This window comes from Ornithodoros turicata, chromosome 2 (genome assembly GCF_037126465.1).
Source record: "Ornithodoros turicata isolate Travis chromosome 2, ASM3712646v1, whole genome shotgun sequence".
In the NCBI taxonomy this organism is placed as follows: Eukaryota; Metazoa; Arthropoda; class Arachnida; order Ixodida; family Argasidae; genus Ornithodoros; species Ornithodoros turicata.
In genome coordinates, this window is record NC_088202.1 from 149,180,991 (window position 1) to 149,205,903 (window position 24,913).

General features: G+C 43.3%; 1 protein-coding gene across 3 annotated transcripts in view; it reads right to left on the bottom strand.

Moving 5' to 3' along the window:
- The window catches only part of LOC135386387 (alpha-mannosidase 2x-like), a 42,895-nt gene that overhangs the window by 5,752 nt on the left and 12,230 nt on the right, over positions 1 to 24,913 (bottom strand). For all 3 annotated transcript variants that reach the window (XM_064616286.1, XM_064616287.1, XM_064616285.1), the window contains 15 exons: positions 22,832 to 23,018; positions 20,968 to 21,145; positions 17,850 to 18,052; positions 17,286 to 17,471; positions 16,461 to 16,563; positions 15,508 to 15,581; positions 13,955 to 14,117; positions 13,588 to 13,718; positions 12,420 to 12,516; positions 9,456 to 9,581; positions 8,882 to 8,993; positions 7,327 to 7,463; positions 4,583 to 4,724; positions 4,383 to 4,525; positions 4,020 to 4,304 (listed from right to left, as the gene is read on the bottom strand). In XM_064616286.1, coding sequence (XP_064472356.1) covers positions 4,020 to 4,304; positions 4,383 to 4,525; positions 4,583 to 4,724; positions 7,327 to 7,463; positions 8,882 to 8,993; positions 9,456 to 9,581; positions 12,420 to 12,516; positions 13,588 to 13,718; positions 13,955 to 14,117; positions 15,508 to 15,581; positions 16,461 to 16,563; positions 17,286 to 17,471; positions 17,850 to 18,052; positions 20,968 to 21,145; positions 22,832 to 23,018 — 2,267 coding nt within the window. The remainder of the gene's footprint in view (positions 1 to 4,019; positions 4,305 to 4,382; positions 4,526 to 4,582; positions 4,725 to 7,326; positions 7,464 to 8,881; positions 8,994 to 9,455; positions 9,582 to 12,419; positions 12,517 to 13,587; positions 13,719 to 13,954; positions 14,118 to 15,507; positions 15,582 to 16,460; positions 16,564 to 17,285; positions 17,472 to 17,849; positions 18,053 to 20,967; positions 21,146 to 22,831; positions 23,019 to 24,913) is intronic.

Here is a 24,913-nt window from a genome sequence, read left to right on the forward strand (position 1 = left end):
GATATCACCTAGATATCAGTTAAGATCTTAATTAAAATATCAGCTAAATGTCAGCTAGATATCAGCTAAACTGTCAGCTAAAATATCAGCTAAGATATCTGCTAAAATGTCAGCTAGATATCAGCTAAGATATCAGTTAAAACATCAGCTAAAACATCAGCTAAGACATCAGCTAAGATATCAGTTAAGATATCAGCTAAGATATCAGCTAAGACTCCTGCGTGCGAATGAGGCTCTAAGATAAATGTCGACACAGTTCTCTGTGAAGTCGGCCCAGGACGCACGATCCCCCCTGCGGTAGTTGTGACATAGGCCACCTGATACCACTACGAAGTGAGGCAGTAACAAATCAGCTAAACATAGGGTAGCATTATCAGCTAATGGTAAACATTATCAGCTAAGATATCAGCTAAAATATCAGCTAAGATATCACCTAGATATCAGTTAAGATCTTAGTTAAAATATCAGCTAAAATGTCAGCTAGATATCAGCTAAACTGTCAGCTAAAATATCAGCTAAAATGTCAGCTAGATATCAGCTAAGATATCAGTTAAAATATCAGCTAAAACATCAGCTAAGATATCAGCTAAAACATCAGCTAAGACATCAGCTAAGAAATCAGCTAAGATATCAGTTAAAATATCAGCTAAGACTCCTGCGTGCGAATGAGGCTCTAAGATAAATGTTGACACAGTTCTCTGTGAAGTCGGTCCAGGACGCACGATCCCCCCTGCGGTAGTTGTGACATAGGCCGCCTGATATCACTATGAAGTGAGGCAGTAACAAATCAGCTAAACATAGGGTAGCATTATCATCTAATGGTAAACATTATCAGCTAAGATATCAGCTAAAATATCAGCTAAGATATCACCTAGATATCAGTTAAGATCTTAATTAAAATATCAGCTAAATGTCAGCTAGATATCAGCTAAGATATCAGCTAAACTATCAGCTAAAATATCAGCTAAGATATCTGCTAAAATGTCAGCTAGATATCAGCTAAGATATCAGTTAAAACATCAGCTAAAACATCAGCTAAGACATCAGCTAAGATATCAGTTAAGATATCAGCTAAGATATCAGTTAAGATATCAGCTAAGATATCAGCTAAGATATCAGTTAAAATATCAGCTAAGACTCCTGCGTGCGAATGAGGCTCTAAGATATATGTCGACACAGTTCTCTGTGAAGTCGGTCCAGGACGCACGATCCCCCCTGCGGTAGTTGTGACATAGGCCACCTGATACCACTACGAAGTGAGGCAGTAACAAATCAGCTAAACATAGGGTAGCATTATCAGCTAATGGTAAACATTATCAGCTAAGATATCAGCTAAATATCAGCTAAAATATCAGCTAAGATATCACCTAGATATCAGTTAAGATCTTAGTTAAAATATCAGCTAAAATGTCAGCTAGATATCAGCTAAACTGTCAGCTAAAATATCAGCTAAGATATCAGCTAAAATGTCAGCTAGATATCAGCTAAGATATCAGTTAAAATATCAGCTAAAACATCAGCTAAGACATCAGCTAAGATATCAGCTAAGATATCAGCTAAGATATCAGTTAAAATATCAGCTAAGACTCCTGCGTGCGAATGAGGCTCTAAGATAAATGTTGACACAGTTCTCTGTGAAGTCGGTCCAGGACGCACGATCCCCCCTGCGGTAGTTGTGACATAGGCCGCCTGATATCACTATGAAGTGAGGCAGTAACAAATCAGCTAAACATAGGGTAGCATTATCATCTAATGGTAAACATTATCAGCTAAGATATCAGCTAAGATATCAGCTAAAATATCAGCTAAGATATCACCTAGATATCAGTTAAGATCTTAATTAAAATATCAGCTAAATGTCAGCTAGATATCAGCTAAGATATCAGCTAAACTGTCAGCTAAAATATCAGCTAAGATATCTGCTAAAATGTCAGCTAGATATCAGTTAAAACATCAGCTAAGATATCAGTTAAAATATCAGCTATCAGCTAAGATGTCAGCGAAGATATCAGTTAAAATAGCAGCTAAAATATCACCTAGCTAGCAGCTAAAATGTCAGCTAGATATCAGCTAAAATGTCAGCTAGATATCAGCTAAACTGCCAGCTAAAATATCAGCTAAGGTGTCAGCTAAGATATCAGTTAAAATAGCAGCTAAAATGTCAGCTAAGATATCAGTTAAAATATCAGCTAAGATATCAGTTAAAATAGCTAAAATATCAGCTAAAACATCGGCTAAGGTATCAGCTAAAATATGAGTTAAAACATCAGTTAAAACATCAGCTGAGATATCAGCTAAAATGTCATCTAAGATATCAGTTAAAATATCAGCTAGAACATCAGCTAAGATATCTGTTAAAATAGCTAAAATATCATCTAAGATATCAGTTAAAATATCAGCTAGATATCAGCTAAAACTCCTGCGTGCGAATGGAGCTCTAAGATAAATGTCGACACAGTTCTCTGTGAAGTCGGTCCAGGACGCACGATCCCCCCTGCGATAGTTGTGACGTAGGCCGCCTGATACCACTACGAAGTGAGGCAGTAACAAATCAGCTAAACATAGGGTAGCATTATCAGCTAATGGTAAACATTATCAGCTAAATATCAACTAAGCTATCAGCTAAAATATCAGCTAAGATATCACCTGGATATCAGCTAAGATCTTAGTTAAAATATCAGCTAAGATATCACCTGGATATCAGCTAAGATCTTAGTTAAAATATCAGCTAAAATGTCAGCTGTCAGCTAAGATATCAGTTAAAATAACAGCTAAAATATCAGCTAGATAGCAGCTAAAATATCAGCTAAGATATCAGTTAAAACATCAGCTAAAACATCAGCTGAGATATCAGCTAAAACATCAGCTGAGATATCAGCTAAGACTCCTGCGTGCGAATGGGGCTCTAAGATAAATGTCGACACAGTTCTCTGTGAAGTCGGTCCAGGACGCACGATCCCCCCTGCGGTAGTTGTGACATAGGCCGCCTGATACCACTACGAAGTGAGGCAGTAACAAATCAGCTAAACATAGGGTAGCATTATCAGCTAATGGTAAACATTATCAGCTAAATATCAACTAAGCTATCAGCTAAAATATCAGCTAAGATATCACCTAGATATCAGCTAAGATCTTAGTTAAAATATCAGCTAAAATGTCAGCTAGATATCAGCTAAAATGTCAGCTAGATATCAGCTAAAATGTCAGCTAGATATCAGCTAAAATGTCAGCTAGATATCAGCTAAAATATCAACGAAGATATCAGTTAAAATATCAGCTAGATATCAGCTAAGACTCCTGCGTGCGAATGGGGCTCTAAGATAAATGTCGACACAGTTCTCTGTGAAGTCGGTCCAGGACGCACGATCTCCCCTGCGGTAGTTGTGACATTGCCCTCCCATGTTTTCTTGTCCGAAAACCCAAAACAGGTGCGAAGAGGCGCCGGTTTCGAAACGGCGTCGGCAACGCAAATATCTACACGCTCGTGCGTGACAACCAAAGTAACCAAGGAAAACTCGCGTGAGGACAACGGAGAGGGGAAGGTTTCTCCTCCTCTTCTTCTTCTTCTTGGTGAAGGAGAAAGACACGTGCGGATGGCTTTCGTCGCCCAGAGACTTCGTTAAATGGAGGTGACCAAACGAATGTATTTCGTTAAATCGAGTGGAAAAATACATTGGCGTCTATAGGGACGCGTGCGTGCAACGGAAATTCTTCGTTAAACAGAGGATTTCGTTAAATCGACGTTCGTTATTCAGAGGTTCAACCGTACACCTTTTATGCAAATTTATGAAATTTTCTCTATTTCTCTCGTTCTTCCTTGTCTCGGGTATCATACCCTTTGCAGTTGAGGAGACTAAGTCATATGCCCAGGAAGTGTCCGTGAAGAGAGGAGATGAAAGTCTACAACAACACTGACAGCTTTCGAACAGAGATTGTCTTTGATTACTGACCACACCAATGGGACTTTCTTTTGGGGAGACAATTCTAATTTTGGGTACAATCTCAAAATGATCACTGACCACTGGCTGGAATGCGCAGCGCACTGCATAGGTCTTGAGGCGACAGTCGTGAGGCAGCCGTTGCAGGAACATGGCAGTCACGTTGGAGGGACCCTTACTGCTGTTGGACAGAGTGCGCAGGTTCAGCATGTGAATGTCGCAAGGCAAGGAATGAGAGCCCGCAAAAGAAGCACGTAGTGGAGGGTCAGCCAGTCGATATGCTTTGGAATGCAGCAGAACAAAAGGAGGATGCAGAAGGCTCATGGATGCATGCTGGCTCAGCAGAGATGGGTGGGATGCTTCTCGCTGGTGGAATAAATTTTAATCGTGAGTTATTACCATTAGAGATCCATAAAGGCTTTCTCATAATCTTGAAATGCTTACAGAATGCGTCGCAATGTCAGAGTTAAAGCGCTCAATGAGGATTCTGAAGGAGCTTGGAGTCTTAAGGTTGTCCTTGACTCCTTGCTGGAGTCCCCTCTTGTCATCTTGGTTGAGACGCCGGTCGAGGAATACATCAACCACACCTGTCAGAGTGAGTGATTGAGATGAACGTCACCAGGGGCAGCAGTGATATAAATTACCCGTCTTAAGACTAGTAGTGCCTAGCGGTTGAGCAGTGAGCACAGTGAGACGGGTGGAATTGTCTTGGATGAACATGATGGTGGGCATGGGGTACACGTTCCCCTGGAGGGTCAGCTTCTCCTGGGTGTGCCTCCTTGCCATCTGAAAGAGTAAAATGGGTGTGCATTTTGGTTAGGTTTTAGAGAAGAACCTCGCATGCTGATTTGCAATAGTAGTAGTAAGTCCTGCAAATTTCAAGATTTGTATCTCGAACTACAGCAATCAACAACTGAAATGCCAGAGCTTTTTTTCGCAGTTTTGGCAGACATACTCCAAGTTTTGCGTAACATGGAGGAAAACTCGTATTCGTGTAAGAAACAATTTTTGCTGTATTAGTTCTCGATAATGCGTGATTTTGCAACTATCTAACTGGGCTTATAAGTACTCATACGTCACCATACATGCACTGGACAGCTGTTTCGACCTTACTGAGCAGCAGTCATGAGCAGTGCGCGGTAGACAACGTTTCAGTGGGTGGCAATACCTTCACTTATAATACCCTGAGGGTCTTGGAAGGACAACTGGCTCATTCGTCTACCCACATATGGAATATGTTTGGGCTCTGTGGTGTATGTATCGTCACTGGGCAATTATATTTGGGAAAACTCGTTGTATTCTCAGTAAATTCTCATTGGCCACCAAAAAATTGTCTGCTACTGTGCTTTGGCCGTGTAAAGCTATGTCGTAAGTACAGATCAGATTTTCAGGCCAAATACCTATTTTTTCTTTGCACTCCTACCATGCTTAGTATTTAATATACGAGGCATGTTTTTATCCTTTACAGATTTCTTATAAAAAGCTACGAGAGCAGCATAGATTGAGTTATACAGCAAGGCGAACATCCTCTCCAAGAGTGTATGTAACTGCAAAATGCCTAATTTTCTAACATTCATCAATTAACTCTTTAACTGAGGAAGTTCATTTCATTTATTTGTTCCTTAAAGTCCAGTAGGAATGATAGACAATCCTCGTTGAAAGTCATTGCATTTTTTAAAAATCCTAAAATGCGCATGTGCATCGAAATATCCGTGGCTGAATTTTGATATCAGCACAATAAGACCGTATAAACACAAATTATGGGTTAAAGGGGCACTCAAGTGCAAAAATTTCTCTTCACTGTACGAAAGATTCCGTCACCATGATAGTAACGTAAAAGAAACGGGATTCATCCGTTGTACCGCTCTAATTAGAACGTGAAGAAAAGTGGCAATACGGAGGTTACTCTTTCCTTCTCCGAAGCAGCGAGAAACGTCGAGGGAACGTCCCTCTGCAACAAGCAATTGTTGATGGATATATTTTGCCTTCCTACATTTCTTTTTCCAATCAATTCCGTATGAGGAGAGCTCCAACTTGGCTGCAACTCGTTGAGATACTGCCTCACATATTCTGTAGTAGTGGCAGCCAGAGCTGCTACCAGCTGCACGCGGAGGAGTACAGATCAGATTGGAGATGCGTGTGCACAAGAACCTAGAGCGGTATTGGACTGTTACAATAGACTGTTGTGCGATTGTCATGTCCATCCCTTGTATGTTCTATAATACTGTTCCTGACAAAAATATGGTTTCGAGCGGAACAACTCTCGTTATAAATCCATGATGACGTTCATTGGTGGGAATTTCACCATTCTGACGTGAAACGTTATACGCACCTCACAAAAAATAGTATGTAATTGTACTTGTTCTTGAGTTACAGTAGAAGTGTATTGGGAATAGTGAGCATCGCTTCCAGTAGCCCATGAGAGCCAAAAACTGAAACCCTTTTAGTGCCCCTTTAAGAAGTCACTTTTATCGTGCCAATATTCACTACAAGTTTATCTCCGGGAAAAGCTCTCCAATCAAGTGGCCCGCTCGAGTCGCAGACGACATCGGCAAGTGCTCGATGCAGCATCGATGGGCTGCTGCAAAGACGTGAGCGAGAGGACTGTCGAGCAGACCCCGACCCCAAAAGTTATTTTCCAGTGAATAAAAAATATAGTTTTCTAAAACTTGCTCAGTCTCTTCCATGAACATCATAGTGTGTTCTAACACTTGCCACATATTTTTCTGCTGTCCACTATTTTTTATATTTGAGGATAAATTTGTCATTTTTTTCGAGTTCGGCCTAAGTTCGCATTTTTTTTTTCACCCATTTATCGTCGTTTCCTCAGAACGAAAACCTCTAAGCTCATACACCACACTGACATCTCGTAGATTAAAATATTTTTTTGACACTGTTACTCGAAGTGTAGCGGCAAAAAAATAGCAAAAGCTGCAGTTCGATTAGCCTTTCACACACCCGTGGCATCACATACAGTGAGTCATGAGAACATTTTGAGTTTTCAGATACATAGACCAAAGCTTCTTCCTTGTCACAGTGCAAAAATACTCGAGACCTGATTTCTGCGCTACTATTTGTTTCCTACATGGGAGGTCAGATGCAATTCCTATTTTATTAAATGTACATTCTGAGACAAATAATTTTTTCGGGCGACTGAAACATTCAGCATAGTGTTTTTCTCGTGCTAAAAAACCTGCGTGATTGTTGAAAATAAAACCCACGATGGTTCAGCGTCACCTCTGGAACGTTTGGAACGACCCTCATTTTAAATGTGGTGAAAGCAGTTTCGTGTGTGTGGCCAAAAAAATAAAAAGCAGCTTTTCCTAAAAGATGTTCCAAAGTCATGGCCATGAGATGATTTACTGTGAAATGAAGAGTCACATCTTACCAACAGTCCATTCACATCTGTGTAAAACTCCGGACCAAAATTGTGCACTCCCGTTGTCAGCCTCATGACTAGTTCGTGATTTGTTCTGGAAGTGATGTCTACTACATTGTACACCTCCAATCCTACACCATCCATCCCTGTAACGAGAATGGAATTGGCATTCGTTGGTATTCACAAGAGTTCCATATGTTTGAGCCAACATGCTCCCTATGTGCTGCTATGAGTGACAGCTAGTATTGAATGTATCCAAGTAATGGCAGTGATTAGCTACGCTTGTGATAGCCTTCAACAATGGCTTGCCTGGATGCACTCCAGAAGCACACAGATTTACATACACACTATTCATATTTAGCTACGTATGCAACTAACATATCTTGCTGCATGAACGTTCCTGTTTCAACATAAAAGGTACGGGTATAGAACAATCCTGCTTTGAAAGCTTCAAAGGAACCCTGACATAGATTGTGATTATCTTGCTCAGTGGAAAGTTGAGGGTTGAAACATCAATGTGTTGAGTGTGTTTCATGAAAGCGTTTGGGGGTCCCTGTGGCTCACAAGGAGTTATTCCCCGTATTTAGGTAAAAATATTGCTCCCTTTGGGAGATTAAAATCACGTTCCATATCAAGATTACTACATGAAGCTTCACAAAGTTGTGCGACATAACATGGTGAATACCTCTTCATGGTAGACGTGAGAGAAGATAGTGAAATGTAAGCTCATACAACATGGTGGGCGCTCACTCCAATGTAACATTGTCGTGGGCGGACAAAAAACCTTACCAGGCAAAAATCTCTGAGCTTTCCTGCTCATCATACTCTCCAATGCTGCTGTTGGAGGCACTATGAATATTGAGGCTGATACAAGGTCTTTGGGCAAGAAACATTCTCAGGACACACGAGAAAGACATGAAAAGTAACATCCTCTGTCTTAGTTCCTATATGTACTTTGAGACACGTCAACTCCGGCCACAAATCTACAAACGTCTGTGATGGGCTTAGGGGGTTGCATGACACAACTTAGTGTGTCCGCGTGCTTCAAACTCTTATTTTTTTACAGTGATCATGCTATGAAAACAGTGATAAAAATGCCTTCCCGGTCTCTCAATGTGTGGACTACATTCTCCTGCTGGTGGCAATACACATACCTCTGTTCTCTTGAGTTGGCTCGGAGTATAGATTGTCACAACGAGGTCATGAGGCTTATGACAAATGTTGGTTGTGAATCAACATATTGAGCAAAGTTATTCATATTCGAGGTTTGTAGCTTTTGGAATTTCCAATTCCTTCGAGTCCAGCCTCATTTAGCTATATTGTGTCCAAAGTTTCATAATGGAAATTTTACACTATAGTAAGAATGAAGAATATTTGAACCAGGCTCCTCATTCAGACAGGTACATTTTTATACCTAGAGGACACTTGAGAATGGGGCACTTGTAAACATTAGACATGCGACCTACAAGGTTCCCATAAGAGGACCAACAATGAATACTAAGTGAGCGATATGACAATTGTACTTTCACTAGGCTTTTGTAGGTGAGCACAGAATTGCAAATACCTGGAGAATTCTTGAGTTTGACGTGAAATTCAACGTTAGGCAGGAACGCAGTCAGCTCTGAGTAGAGGTCACCTTCAATGATGCGAATTGGTGCATTTTTCGCCTCCACTGGCTGTAGGTGAAAATGAACCTTGGTGTCCATTATATCCGGGATATACCAACGTTGGATTAAACCAATGCCATCTAGACTAGAGTCCATCAATCACAGCCATGTCGTTTCAAGTGAGATCAACAACCCTATCACCTGGTTTGTCCAAGTCTAAGTAGCACAGGAACTTGTTTAGTCAAAGAGGTATTGGTTAAACCCACCTAGTTCCATTTTTAATTTTCAACAGTACCACTCATACAAAGGACAAAAGCCGCATCTCTGTGGCAAAACAAAACACACTGACATTTCCCCTTACTTGAACCTCATTTCTTTTACAAGATCGAGGGTACAGTGAAATCGATCAACAAGAGAAATCTTGAAGGACGGTCATGCATGTCTGCGGGCTAACACTTTCCTAAACAGCATAAATTCTCAAACTATTGAAGTAGCACAGTTGAGAAAGTTTCATTAAGGAAGGCTACTCACAAAAGCTTCAGATTGAGGAAGAAAGAGGTAGGCTCCACTTTGGTCTTTCCCTTTGGGACGAGTGCCATACATGACAAAGGATGATTGCACATCCAGGCTCACATTGTGCTCCTTTACTTCCACATGCTGGAATCAAAGGTACACATAGTAGAAGCCACCTTTTCTTTCACATACCATTCAAACATAACCACCCCGCCAACAGTGCACCAAGGCGACCTTTACCTGTACCTCCAGGTGCAGGGTGACAGTCAATTTGGATGGTCGCAACCATCCACAAGGCCCTGTTGTCATGAAGTAAACCAGTAAACCCCCCGCGCATAACGATATCGACGATAAGTGCCAATTCGATAATTCTATGAGGAATATCGTAGGAGAAGGGCCGACCTAAATAGCGCGTCACCCCGCTAGTAGCAAAAAGGAAAACAATAGAGAGACGCTAAAGAGCCACAGGAAAATCATCATTTCATTTCGAGTGATTGTTTGCGTCTTTGACCTCGATGACGTCGCGTTCCGTAGCATCCAGCTGGGACAAGTACTGTGCAAAGAGACCATGCTCCGTAATGAAATCTTTGTGTACATAAATAGCACCGGTGCACTTAGATTATCTTCCTCTTCATTGGAGGTTTTGTTAATGTTCCTCTCATCCATTTGTATTCCTCACGCACGACCTCAAACCTGAACAAGTGCAGCGTACCGCATGAAAGTCTCGTTTTTAGTAAATGAAACTGTTGAATGCTCTCAACCGTTTTCTCTTTACTTGTGAATCGTTATCGCCAGAAACTTGCACATTGCTTTTTCACGTTCTACGATGTCATTCACAATGCGAGACGCTTATACGTTTGTTGACGTATTTTGTTGGAATCTCAGGAAGTGAGGTCAACTGTAAACATCTGTCCACTTGGCAATCCCAAGGTAACCAGATCAAACGGTACCAAGAGCCCACAATGTTCCATTTCACGTGCGCACAATGTTTTCAGTGCTATATTTCCCCACGAGGTCACCGCATTGCTCCTTCAACCGGTTTCTTCGCGAGCTGCAGCTTGCCTCAGTGAGCAAAATCTCCCCCACCTCCAGCGTCTGGAATGCGGTGTTGCTATATGTTGGAACGTTCAGACGTTGTCCAGTTCCAGGGATGAAGGAAAGACTCCCATGGATTATGCTCTTTGAATGGCATTATTTTGTGGTAAAGACACTCGCTCCAAGTAAATGAATTCCATATTTGGATATCGTGAGCCATGTTCTTCCATGAAGCGTAATAATTGGAGAATGCTCTTCGAGCTGTCTTTAACTGTGAAACAAAACCCTCACGCAAAATTTCAGCCCTCTATTGCGTGCGTTTCGCTATTGGTGGCTTATTACCAAGAGATGATCCGGACAACGCGCATCTTGCCGGACTGGCAAGAAGCCGTCGAGACATAATCTGTGTACGTGCTTGATGATTTTGCGTGATGCTGACATCAAGAGCATGGAACACACTGCTACAGTGCATTCCCATCTGGAGAACACTGCATGGGTTTAGCGCGTAAAGTTCATGAATTTGGGAACTCCAGAATATTCCGAGATATTTGATTTACGTATCTGAGAGCCTCGAATACAAAATCGTCAAATCGAATCAAATACAAATACCGAAAATACTCGATTTGCATTCGGAATGTGGAATATTTGTGCAGCCCTGCGCTTGAGCTACTCATGGCTTCATGTGGTAGGCTGAGTGATGCGCTGCACCAATAAGCCCTCAGCAGCTGCAATTTTCTCCATAGCAAGAACTTGTAGCTCACTCGTACCCTCTAAGAGAAGGACGATGAACCAGTAAATTTCTGGCCATTTCACATCCTCGCATAGGAAACCTGGTGACAGAACGTCTCTCACCTCTCACCTCTACACACCATCTTTAATGGGACAGTCGCACCCATTCCTGTTGATTTCGAAACTACTGCATCATTTTATTCTTGGTAGACCACTACCCACAGTATCGAAAATCCCACAGGAAACAGTGGCATAGTTTGACTGTTATTACAGCATTAGTCTAGCAAATGTTACACATCTCACAATCACAATGTAAAAATGGAAGACAGGGTTTGGCCCACCCCATACTTTGAAGACTGATAGGCATTTGTCTCAAGTTTTATTGGAATTTTTTGCGAGTGCTACAATCATGTACGAAGAAAATTAAAAATCGAAGCAAAATCTTGCCCCATGCATTTTCAATGGCCTATATCGCGCAAACACCGCCATTTTTTCTAACGTCTGCTTCACATTCACTTCACGTCTCACAGGCGGCATTGCCTAAAACGATGTGACATGCACATTCTGATGTTACGCTATAGCTACGTACTAACCCTCTTCTTCTGCATGTTGGCGCCACCTGTGTGTGGTGATATGAAATTGAAGCTCACGGGGGAAAATGGCAGCTTTGGAGTGAGACAGGCCATAGAAAATGCATAGAGTGAGATTTTACTTAATTTTTAATTTTTCTACTACAGGACCGTAACACTCACAAAAAATTCCAACAAAACTTGGGACAAATGGCTACCAGTTTGCGAAGTTTGGGGTCGGCTAAACTCCGTCTTCTATTCTTACGATGCAGTAGAAATGTGTAACGTTTGTGAGACTAACCCCGTAGATGGAATACATAACAAGAGCAGACGGTGGATGTTGAGAGTATTGCAGAATTCCCTATCTGGAACGAGGAAACGTCACTCCCTAAGCACCAATGAGAGAAGGAATGCAGGCGTCTGGATGTTGCCTTTCCTCCTCTCACTCCTCTGCTTAGGGAGTCCGCTATGCCACTGGAGTCTCTGCTGCCGCAGAAGCAGCGCTTATCTTTAAGAGTTGTTGATTTAATATCTAAGCACCTTTCAGATGAAAAAATTAGTTGTGCCCATCATTACAAGATTATATTTGTGCACCTCCTTCAATTTATACCAAGAACATCGTGATTTTTATGTCGCGAGGGAGACCTACCTTAAGCATACCGGTCGTTGCCGAAAAAGTGGCTGCGATGTAAGGTGACTGAATCTTAATGTCCTCTTTTGAGTCTGCGTGAGTTACTGGAAAATATCTGCAAAACAACGAAAAGCGGTGAATACAGCATTAAATGCAACTAGTTCAACGAGATAATTTTCAATGTTCCTATTTTGAGTGAAACACTGAATTTTTTTCAGAGTTGTCACGTCTACGAGATGACAAAAATGAGTTGACAGAAGCCCAGTTCCTCACCATGTTGCAATTATCCTTACATCATTTAATTGAAAGGCGTAAAAATGCAAAGGATATGCTAATACAGTCGACCCGCGTTTATCCGGACGGCTTCGTTTCCTGTGAAAATATCCGGATAGCGGGGGAACCGGATAAGTGAAACACGAAAATCCAGAATGATCCTAAAAGGACAACTTTATTGACCATTACACAGAAAACTATCCATTGTCATCTGTTTCATTCTAATATACGCATGCAGTTCTTGCAAACCATTGCGAATGACTTGCGAAATATTGTTCTGTTGCTCGAAAAATAATAGCGCTGTTCTCAGTGCCGCCCGCGCATTTTCTACCGTCACAGCTGGTGCCATCCACGCTTTCATCATCAGATTCTTCTTGAACACTATCGGAAGCGACGACACTGACGATGTCGTCATCTATGATTGCAGCGCAGGGGTCCTCGTTGCAGACCTTCTCAGTCTGAAATGACCAGACTGCTCAGTGGACTACTTAATTGTGTAACATGCAAAGTTGGAAAGGGAGAAAATTCTTCCTAGCAACACCATCTTTGTGTCAGTAAAAAGAAGGCCACGACCAGGGTTCTCGACCTCGGTTGACTAGGTGTGGGCCAAGTGTCATTCCTGGACAATGACCGGATAACTGAAGCCGATTGTTGGGTATTAGTCACTTCTGTTCCCTGGAATTCTCGTCCGAGTCCGGAAGCTGAAGTCCGGATAAAAGAGGGCGAAATACATGGGGAGAAATCCGTCCCCAGGCTTTTTTGTCCGGATAGCGCAGGATCCGGATAAATGAAGTCCGGATAAACGCGGGTCGACTGTAATAAGATGCTAATAAATGCTAATAAATACAATTTCCCAATATAGTTATAAGAAATGTGAAGATCCATGACAATGTTAATATTCCAATGTACTTACAGTGTATCAAAGTAAGACTCCGAAGAGTACAGGGTTACAGCTGCACGGTACACGGTACCACTAACACCGTCAATCTGCTCAACACGATAGGTGGTGAGACCAAGCGCAGGAATATCTGCTAGAAAACAGAGCTGAAAAGCAAAGTACAATCACTACAGAGCCTAACAATTCCCAAAGCTGAGATCTGCTTCAAAATACTGTGGAGGTCAACATCTTGACCGTGCAGTTTCAATGTGAAACCTACATTATTTTGGGTGTTCGTAACTTGGGAGACATGCTCTTCCCTTTAACACGCTGAGCTCAATTGTCATCTACTCGAGCGGGTGATCAATTTGGTAACCTTCCTCTATATCGCGTAAGAGCTCACCTCAAAAACGCCTCGAACAAACTCTCTGCCTTCCCAGACAGGGCTCAACTGGCTGGGTACCAAGGTGCCATTGCTGTCAACCACTACCACTGACGGTGACGTCACGTGTACAGTGATTATTTCATTCCTGGGCACGGCGAGGGAATTGTAGACGACGACGTACCTGCAATACAAAGTTGTTTGCCCTCTTCCACACAAACTCACGACTGACATCTACTCAACATTAAAATGACCAAGGCTGCAGTAAGATGAGTAATATCACGTTGCTTCCAAGCACAAAGAATACAGTACTAGTATCTGTTAAAATACATTAGTACATAGTTATTGTGGTAGTCAAATCAGGGGCGGATGCTGCCGTGGTCAGCGTGCTACATCACTACCTAGGGCCCAATGGAAATTGAGGGGGGGCAGGACCTCCCATCTATACCCGTGTCTGGGTCAAATGTCTTTTGTAGCTTCAAACCAACTCTATGTTGGAGGAAGGAAAAGAAGAGAAGGCATAGAAATGTTGGCAACACTGCCGGTTTAAAAAGCGGCCGACAGTGGAGCACGATGCACTTGCGCACCGAGAAGCATTCTACGGTGCATCTTTGCATGCTCAAAGGAACCCATCTATGGGTTAAAGCCGAGAGTGGTGACGCGCATCAGGTACCTCTGGCAATCTGCCGGATGGGGCCGGGTTGAGGCAACTTTTTACAGGATTTTCATGATCACTCACATGAAACGCGAGGTTTTTAGGATATCCCTCGAAACGTTCATCTCGAGTGCCAGTTGGGTGGACTCCCAGAGGGGGCCTGCCTCCGCTCTCCCCCCCCCCCCCCCCCCCCCCCAGGGAAAGTTCTAGGGGGGCTCAGGCCTCCAAGCCCCATAGCGTCAGCCGGGGTAAACCATAACCGAAGCAGGTGACACGGCAGTGTCCCTCAAAGTTCCATTGCTGCTTTGCACCACATGCTTGGCAGCACGCACATCTTTGAAAATTGTCTATTACCACAGCCTCCGAGGGGGAACTGCGGGCGTGCAAATTGCACCATTCTTTCTTTCCACAGTAAAGCTAGGGCTGCGCAAATTATGAGATGGTGCAAAATGATCCGAGTAAATACGGTAATTCATATTGCTAAAAATGTCACAAACAGCGCACTCAGGACTGGGTGGAGACATGTTGATAAAATACGGGGAAATGACCATTACGTACATTAAAATTGCTAAACCTCAGTGCGGAGGGAACTAAAAAGAGATGGACAACACACGGCACTGCATCAGTGCCGTGTGTTGTCAGTTCTTTTTTAGTTCCTCCCAAGCTGGCGTTTCTGCGATTTTACTGCAATGTCAGACCAAACAGTCAGATACCTGATACCTTACCCTTTCTGGGAAATGATACTCATGTAACCGGCATGAGGTCACGGATCACACTGATGTTCATAGGAGAGCTACTGGGTTGGCTGAATGCTAGAGTAACAGTCCTCCCCATTTATTTTGCTTCCTACAGTCTTTCCAATATGTATTAATTGTTACGGCTCACCTTAAATCCTAAATGGGAATGTGTTTCAACTCACCTTATCCTTGCCTCCTTGGTGAACGTGAGAGGCACCTTGTGGGCAATAGCATTGTGATCGTCTCTCACATCATCCTAAGAAGTGACCACTCAATATTAATGCCGTCCAGTGGTGTCTGCACTAATAAAGACACACTGAAAGGTCCTCTTTTAGTGCGAGACTATGGACAATATTCGTGGGGGGCTTTCAATAAGGGGTCGGAAGCTGCAACGCAATTCAACGTTGCATGCAATGGCCCCTCATTTGCGGTCGGTGCAAAAGGTAGATTAATATACTTAGAAGGCGTCGCTCAACAGGGTGGATAGCAACAGATATCAAAGTGCCAAATACATATTCAGCACAAGACACTACCTATCCTGTTGGCATATTTGAGAAGACAGTTAACAGTTTTGTTCAGTTGGCCAAACGTGAGGTTTGCCACCAGACTGCCAACATAACAGATGGTGCTTCAACCTGGTTTCGTTGTATTGAGTTTCTCTAGTTGCTAGCCCTACTGCCATATTGATTTTCCAAGTTTTAACCACAATGGCTCAGATTTCAGGAGTGTCGTGTAATTAGACACGCAGGTCCAATCTACCTGTAAGGTGCTAATATAAGGCAGTACCTTATATTTTTTGTAAATTAAATGCGATGGAAAAGAAGATCGCAAAAGAGTAGCCAACAGAAATCTTGGGCAGCTTTAGACAGTAGGCTTTTCTGTGTTTTGTGCACGGCCCATCAAATAAATATATTCGCTGGAAACTGGTATTCAATGGCTACTTGTAGGATCCGTAAGAAATCTACACCAACACTTGGACGGTCCAATCTTTACGTGAGAAAACTGGAAGTCATATGCATGTGCAAGCTGTCACGGCTTTTTGGTACCAAATTAGTACCAAGTTTTACCAGAAATGCCTCACAGAACAGTAAAAGTTGAACAAGCAGAACAAGAAATGCAGATAAAGTTGTCTTACGAGGTTCAGTGAAAGAACGTCGACGTTGCTCTGTGTGTTGAGGAGCATATAATGAGCACTCTTGGCAATTATGTCTCTCAGGTTCTTCAGGGACTCCAGGAGCCTGCAACAACAAAAAAAAAGAAAAAAGAAATATAGCCCGCGTCTTTTGGAAAATAAAACACGCATGAAACAAACCTACACAAGATGACAAGCAACATCACAATTAATACGGTATATGGAGAAGTTAATTACTTTTGTTAGTTTGATACGAATGTCATTTTTATTCTGTGACTAGTCAACTGAGACATGTCTTACAGCGTTGTAATTTGGTCCTATGGGCTGTTCTTGCGAACACTTGACACAGCAGAAGAAAAAGTTCGGAGGACTGAGGTCCGTATAGAAACAAAGTTTGAGTTTGCGTTTTGACTAGGCCAACGAGGAAGGGCGAGCGCCTCTCGTGCACGAAAGTCTCGTTACCACGCGCAAATAAATAAGTTGCTCCTACCGTTTAATATCACTCTTTGATCTAGCAACATGCAGTGACCTAATGGCAAATATGCTTTTGAAGGCTATGACAGCCACTCAATGAGATGAACTGGATATGAGAAGGGAGAACGAACAGCACAGAAAGAGTAACCAGAGACAAGGAACAGAGGGGAAAAAGAAAAAGGACACCCTTCTATTCCTTATCTCGGCATACCAGTTTGCCCACACCCTTTTGACATTGTAACGTCACAGAGTTGGCTCATATCGTGTGCAATGTAAATGAAGGTTTTTATGAGCACATAATCTGCTCTTAATCAATACTTTGATTTACACTAGGGAACATTCCACATTCCATACCTCTTGCCATAGTCGATGACAACGGCGTCTTTGGCAGTGCCCGTTATAGCATCATGGTGTTGAAATAAACCGAGGTTCCTGCGAGAACCCACCAGCCCCAACATCATCTCTTCTATTAGGGAGCTGTGGTCCATGCCCAGGAGCCCCATCCGAGCCCAGACCAGGGAGAATAGGATCTCTGCCCCTCTGAGGAAACAGCATGACAGATTTATTTCACTCGCAAATATTGCCACTGTTTGTCAGGAGATGTACAGTCAAAATGTAAAGCAACCTCGAACGAGTAAAGCTCGCTTTTATTTCAATGCCAAATTGTGAATTTCAGATTCTCATTATTTTGTACTCCTTTGCCAGTAGCTGGAATTTGTAAGGTTGCCAATGTTACAACAAAGTTACGCTAGCAAAAATTAAGCGTCGTATTTGTATCGCAGACATATATTTAGGGGAAGACACTCGACAAAGCGTACGCAAGTTGTTGCTTCTGACAACAAACTCAACTGCTGAAAGACGAAAAACTGGACAACTGTAAGATTGGGCATAATGAGGACATAAAAAAAAAAGAGATACCTGAGATGCGCTTCCACGACCCTGTCCATATTTTTGTAAAAGGGACGAGATGTATAGTAGCCACTCCAGTAGTTGTCATCACGATCGGCGTATGTGAAAAAATCTCCGCTCATAGAAGGAAACCCTAGAGGCATGTTGGCTGCGTCGACCGATGTTTCTTCTCGAAGCGTCGTAAAATAGTCGTTTAAGGTCCCAAAACGAAGCTGGAAGGAACATCAAAGTACACATTCTTTTACTCAACCCATCCTACATGTATGTATTCAAAGTATCAATCACAGCAGGGGAGCTATTCTCGTCAAAGTAATCGGCCTCGATTACTTCGGGTCTCGCCTATCATTGGTCGTTACGCGAAGAAGGCGTGAAGAACAGAGATGAATGCGTCCTCAACCAATAGTGGAGCCCTTGATCCTGCAATCTTCGCGCATTATCAGAGTGCCCATATTACAGCGAGGCGGCCCTGCCGCGTGTTCTCGCCGGAAGGTTGTAGGCTGTACCGTGAAAGAGAAATTTGTGCCGACGTGCGATATATGCTCGTAGAGTGCACAGCCTACAGTGTGGCGCCGCTTGACTCTCAACGTGGTGAAATGCGCAATGTTTCGCTGTCTCTGCGCATGAAGGTTATTCCACAGTGAACGCAATATCACCAAATCACATTAATTGTAATACACGTTTACACCTATGCGCCACGCTTTTTGCTGCTTTTCCCCCTGTCGTTTATTTCGGTACAGCACGTAGCGCCCCCATGTCGTAGGAAAGTGCTGGATACCGGCTAGGGATAAATAAGGGTGGAGCGTGTTGCCCAACAGTTTGTGACGTAAGTGATCGAGCTCGATTAGTTTTGACGAGAATAGCTCCCCAAGCCAATGTCACTAGAGGTCATTCGCGCAATGTCCAACCACGGCCACTCGATCGCTCTCTCTGCTTCGCTTGGTACGGCCTGCCGAATGCCCCCCAGCGCCGGTGATTGGAAAAGTTGGTATTCCTCCCGCCTTCTCTGCGAGGGCGCTGACCAATGGAGGATGTTGGCGCTTGCTCGCACGCTTGTTTACTCATGTGGTGTCTGGTTATAGATGCACTTACGCTTCGTTTTAATCAAAAATTATCGTTCTGTATGTGCGGTGTGAAGACAGGAGATATAAATTCCCGAAACTGATCAAACATTTACGGTGATTTCTGTGCGCGACTTCTTACAAATGTCATCGAAAGCTAGCGGCTTGCCAGGAGTTGCGCTAACGAATTCGTGCGTGTCAGGGTGGCTCGTGCAGTATAACTGTATATGCGTGCCACGTGTAACACTGAATGGCCGGCAATGAAGTAGCCTAAATTACGATCGAGGGCCATCGTATGCCAGCCGCAGTGCACTTGCAGAAGGTGAAAAACGCGAATGCGTATGCTACAAGGTGTGAAACACCTCTGCAACAGCTGTGTGCGTCATCTGGTAACGCGTTAAGCTGCGGATAAATTTCACAATGAAAGTGAGCGCGGAAACAGTGTCTTATTTCCTTTTGATGCAATGAGAGACAGAAGCAAGTAATCACACGGACACACGTGTAAGCATCAAAACACAACTCTATTTTACATTAGACGCACACATACAGATGTTCATAGAATACGTATGTACGGATATACAGGGAGCCTTTACAGAATTACAGAGCTACGGAGAGCTAAGAACTACGGAATGCCTTTACAGGCTATGAGAGCAGCATTGTCGTTTCTGCAGTTGGGTTCTACGGCCATGCAGACATCCAATCAAAGAAAGGTGCAGCTACAAGATGACAATTACCTAAAAATTACTACCAACTTTTTTAATCGGGGGATTTCCTGCAAAAGCGAGATAGCAGATTGAAAAACTATCCTAGTTGCGAGCCATTTCACATTTAACAAATCCCGAAACACACATGCGCCTTAAAGTATCCATCCCCTAATTTTGATATGCAAATGAGCCCAAACCGAAACCGGACTGGGAATGCAGGGAGCAGGGATTTCCCTACACCCCCAGGGGGGTGTACACCCTTCCTGCATTTTTGCAACACCCCCTTTAAATTTCTCAGGTGACCCACCCAGCTCGGCCACCAACACGTTCTTGTAGTGAGTCCAACGCAGCGAATTACATCCTCTACTGTCAAACTTGGGCTGCCATGCAGATGATCATACCATGCATTTGTCCAAAATAATTTGAAAGTGACTGTTCGATGCATATATTGCGCGCATATACGAACAAAAATGTGTGCAGGCACGCAAACTCAATGTGGATCATCAAGAACCATTTGCGCTTAAATCAATCAAGCGAGGTACTCTGCTTTTTTCACCTAAGGTTTTCACCGTCGGTTGCTATAGGTATTCATTGAGCTTCGCGAGACAAGGTGCGTTCTTTTTTCTTTGTCGGTCGTACGATTATGCATCTTAATGTTTAAATGCCATTCATAATGAATCTGTATTCTAACGTACTGTGCTTTAACACAATAACATGTACAAATAAAATGGGAAAGCTGCAATTGATATGCCACCACCGTGAAATGATTCTTTCTGTGTCTAAGAAAAATTCCGTAAGTGGATTTCACCAAGCATACCCCCCTTGAAAGCTCGGCACCACCCCCAGCTGCGAATTTCTGGGGAAATCACTGGCAGGGAGTACAGCGCTTATTTCATGTCAGAGGGCAAAGTGATTTGGAACGATAGAGGTGATGGGAGTAGGTATCGCTCAGCTGGCCAGATAAAGCGCTTCCCGGCCCAGATGCGCTCCTCAGGCACGCTTTTTCGGTTTCGGTTCATTTGCATACCGGAATTCAGCTATGGATGTTTCAGGCACACGCTTCTTTCTGGATTCTTAAAAGATAGAGTTGATTTCAACGAGGATGGTCTCCCTTTCTGTTCTCACTTGTGCCCGAAATTCCCTAATTAGAGAGTTAATTAATGAATTTTGGGTAATCTGTGATCTTCTAATTACACACTCTCTTCCAGAGGATGTCTATCTGGCCATAGAACGGGACACTTTGTGGAAAATTCACGGGGGAATGGCTGCATTAGTACAACTGCTGAGTACTGTATATGCAAACAACCCTGAATATGGAAGGTAAAGAATACTTAACACCTAATAAGAAAAGGCTTCGCAACAAACCTCAGCATGGAGCTCTGGATGAGAATTGACATAGTCGAAGAGACGTTGATAATTGGAAAACTGGTTGTCCCACTCATTGGCCTTGTCGAAGCGGAAATCATCTCCCAGTGGCACCAAAACCGTGCGTGTGCGGAACAGCTGCGCTTTCTTGCGATACTGGTCGAGCAGGACCATTGCTCTGTCATGGAAGGATTTTCACATGGCTCAGGAGGAGGAAATCTCACCATGGATTTTTTATTTTGGCTAATAAGCATCCCTGGATATTTTGGCATAATTTGCTGTCTCTTGTACAGCATGCCTAGCCTAGCATGCATGTCTCTGCCTAGAGGTTGTTATGTGAAATTGTACTGAATTCCCCATAGACCTACTGTTACGTAAGTGTGAGCTCACAACTGCTGCGTGCGTGCGCAACAGTAGGACTGCCGCAATAAAGAGTGGTGAGCTGCAGGGATCGACGTGTTCAACTGAGATACTCAGCAGCTATGTAGTGTACTTTTATGATGATGCACCTCACTTCCCTTCCACTCTTTTATTCTTTCTAAAGATGCACAATTCTTCCTCTACACTGTCAACTGCGATGAGCGTACAGAAGGTGAAGTTGTGGTTTCGATAAGTTCTTAATAATGAACTCCTTGCGCGTACGAATAATCATTTCAGAACCAAGCAAGTAGTTGTGCAACTGGAACGAATGCACACGCGGTATATGTACGGATGTAAATATGTGTAGGCAGAGCATGTAGCATACACGACATATTCATACAGATCAAAATATCAAGCAGTGATCATTGTTGTATGCTCCCTCTTGCACAGTTTTCGGTCTTATGTGTGCCGCTTTGGAACTGTTCCAACATATCTGGTTTGGAAAAAAAGATGAATTTCATTCGGAATTCGAATACGTGTATAGAACCTTGTATTTGATTCAGAAACCAATTATAGAATTGGCATTTGAAAAATTTCTAGTCAACGCTCATATGTACAGCCTGGGACAAAAGTTTATGGAACACGAGGGTGTCTCATTTCTCCATTGGAGAAATACCTTCGCAGCAAACAGGAGAAGACATAGTGCCATCTTTGAAGACAAAGTCGCACCTCAACACTGAACCAGTACTGAGAGTTGCTTGTTTACAAACTCCACATTTGTTTTGACAAACTGCACTCACAAGCAAGCAACAAACAACAAATAAGCTGCGTTTAGTCATTAGGAACAATCGTTTCTACTGGCACGCGTTTCTTTTTCCAACGGTTTCAAGCCCAGCTGTTTCACTATCACTTATGTGTCGAGTAAAGTTTCAGTGTCAGTTTCGTGTATTACGGTTCAAAATACTGAAATAGAAAAGCTTGTGGCATTATGAAAAGGCGAGGTGCAACATTTTACGTTTTTGATGGTTCTCAGGGCAGCAGAGTTTAGGAAGCACTCCGGAACAGGAAAAAATATTTTTTGTCTCGGTAATTAATCGGTGAGCAGAATTTCTGACTCAGCAGAACACTTCTTGGGAAGCATTTGCATCAGTCATGCGTTGCAACAATAGATACAGTATAGATAGAAATATAGAATTCAAAAACAGCTTCTCCTTCACATATAGTGCCATTATATATTGTTGCGTCTATCTCACTAATATGTTCTTGTCGAAGTTGCTCGTTTATTGTCATTTTGTTGTGTCCGCATGTTTATCAATTGATTACTGCGCTTTGACCTTGCATTGTGTCCTGCTGACTCCCCTCTTTAATGCCCTCTGGGCCTTGAGGGTATATGTATAAATAAATAAATAAATAAATAAATAAATAGAAAGTCCATTCACTTCTGTATAGAGAATGTGTGGAGCGTGTTGTTTGATAAAAGTCTCAATTTTGCAAATACACTGACTTTGAAGCGACATTCTTGTCGGTGATGGGCACAGGTGCCACACGCCATGGACAGTTGACCTTGTTGCCCGGTAACCGCTTGAAGTCAAACTGGCAACACACTTTGGGGTCAGGTCCGCAAGTGTGTGGAACGTCGTAGCTGTAGAAGGGCATCATATGACACAGGATGTCCGTTGTGTGGTTGTGGTCTGCGCAACAAACACCGAGATAAAGTAATACACATATGGGCCTGTCTGTCACAAAAGAGCTACAAAAGGTATTTCTGTTTGTGGTGCTCGTAAGCTAAATGATCTATTCTGTACTCAAAGCTAGTTAGATACAATACACTTGTACTGCAACGCGCGAAAAAGCGCAGTAGCCAACTAATTTTTCGGATGCCGATTATTTGTGCTCGTTCGATAGTTCGGACACTTACGGGGGACTGTGACTTTCGAGTACCGTTTTTTTCGGTCAGATCCAAATCCGAAGGCACGATTTTCTGGACTGAAACGCTCGCAGACAAACACCAATATGAACATTTTTGGCACTTTAGCGGCAACTTCGAAACCAGAATTTCGGATTATGCCCTTGGATTGGACTGGTAATTGGAATCCTAGGCGAGACTGCTCTAAAACCTAGGTGATGCCACCGGGCCTCCACAGCTCCCCGTCTTCGCGGCTCCAAAAAGGTGTTTCCATCTCGTAACCTTGTGGTACTACTGCGTCAGGAATCATAGTAGATGCCGATTGGCTGAAGGACATTCCGCGCTGCGCGATTGGTTGGCAAATCGTCGTGGTAGGGGACTGAGAGACATGGAACACAAAGGACGGGTGACAAATTCTCAGTTTCTGAGAATTTGTCGCCTGTCCTTCATCTAATGCGAGGCAACGCGAGGCAAGGTTTGTCATCTCTCGTGACGTCCGATAACGCCTACACCCCACGCTTTCCACCATACCGCCCGCCTCCTATTAATAATCTCTTCACCCAATATCCAGGACTTGACCACTGACAACCGTATTCAGTGGATTTCCATAGTGGATCTGGTTCCCTGGTGGGGCGGGGAAAGAATCGTCCATTCCGTCAAGGAAGCTTCGGGAAGACGCCTCGGAAGACGGTGTTTCAAATTGGAAGGTTTAACGACCGCGCCCTGTCAGATTGAGTCTATCATCAACTGTCAGCCATTAAAGTAGCACAGAAGTCATTTTTAACACCCAGTTTTCTTCCTATAAAACTGTTAAGTAGGCCAGTAAGATGCACCACAGAGTCATAATTATCGCGGAAATTGAATTTAAAATACGCCGCAAAAAGCGACCGTGCGCAACGGTGGTGAAGAGCAGTACCAGCCTGTGATCTGCCTGGAACCTCGCGCTGACGCTATAAGGAGAACGCTCGCTGATTGGCCTAGAGAAATGTCGTCTGCTACTTGGCTGTTCGGGGTTCTGATAAAGCCTTTCTCCTTGCTCGGTAATGCTTCGGCCGCTCCTTCTATCCCCAATTCTCTGGGAAAACTGGCAAAACAGGTTTACGGCGGCAAAGGGACAAGGCGCTGACCCTCACTGACCGGCAAACCAGAACGAGTCTCCTTATGCCGTCATCGGTGACGTGCTATCATACCTCCTCATCCTCGTTATAGCTCGAGTGGAGAGTTAAGGGTGAAGGCGTGGAGCTACTATGTTTATGTGAGTTTTTTTCTAGGAAGCAAATTGCACACATCAAAACCTTTCGCGCTATTCGGTATAATAACACACACACTTTCATCAGATGTCTTAATCTGAATTTTTTTTTTGGATGGCCCTCTGTACTTCTTTAACGTATGCCCCCTTAGAAGTGTGCGATCTTGATCCCCCCCTGGAGCGGAAGTGTTTGCAGTTCTGGCCGAGATGGCGCAAGGAGTACCTTCTGCATGGGGGGCCACGGCGACAGCTGTCGCTTTCGGGACACTACCTGTGTAAGTTTGCGTTTGGACATGCTGCCACTGATATAGGCAAAAGCCTGGAGCCGTGCGGGGAGTTCACAGATGATGAAATTGTGGGCAAGAGCTTGTGCAGCCACAAAGCGAATCAGACTTGAAGGACGAATGTGCTGACCACGCACAACCGTTGAC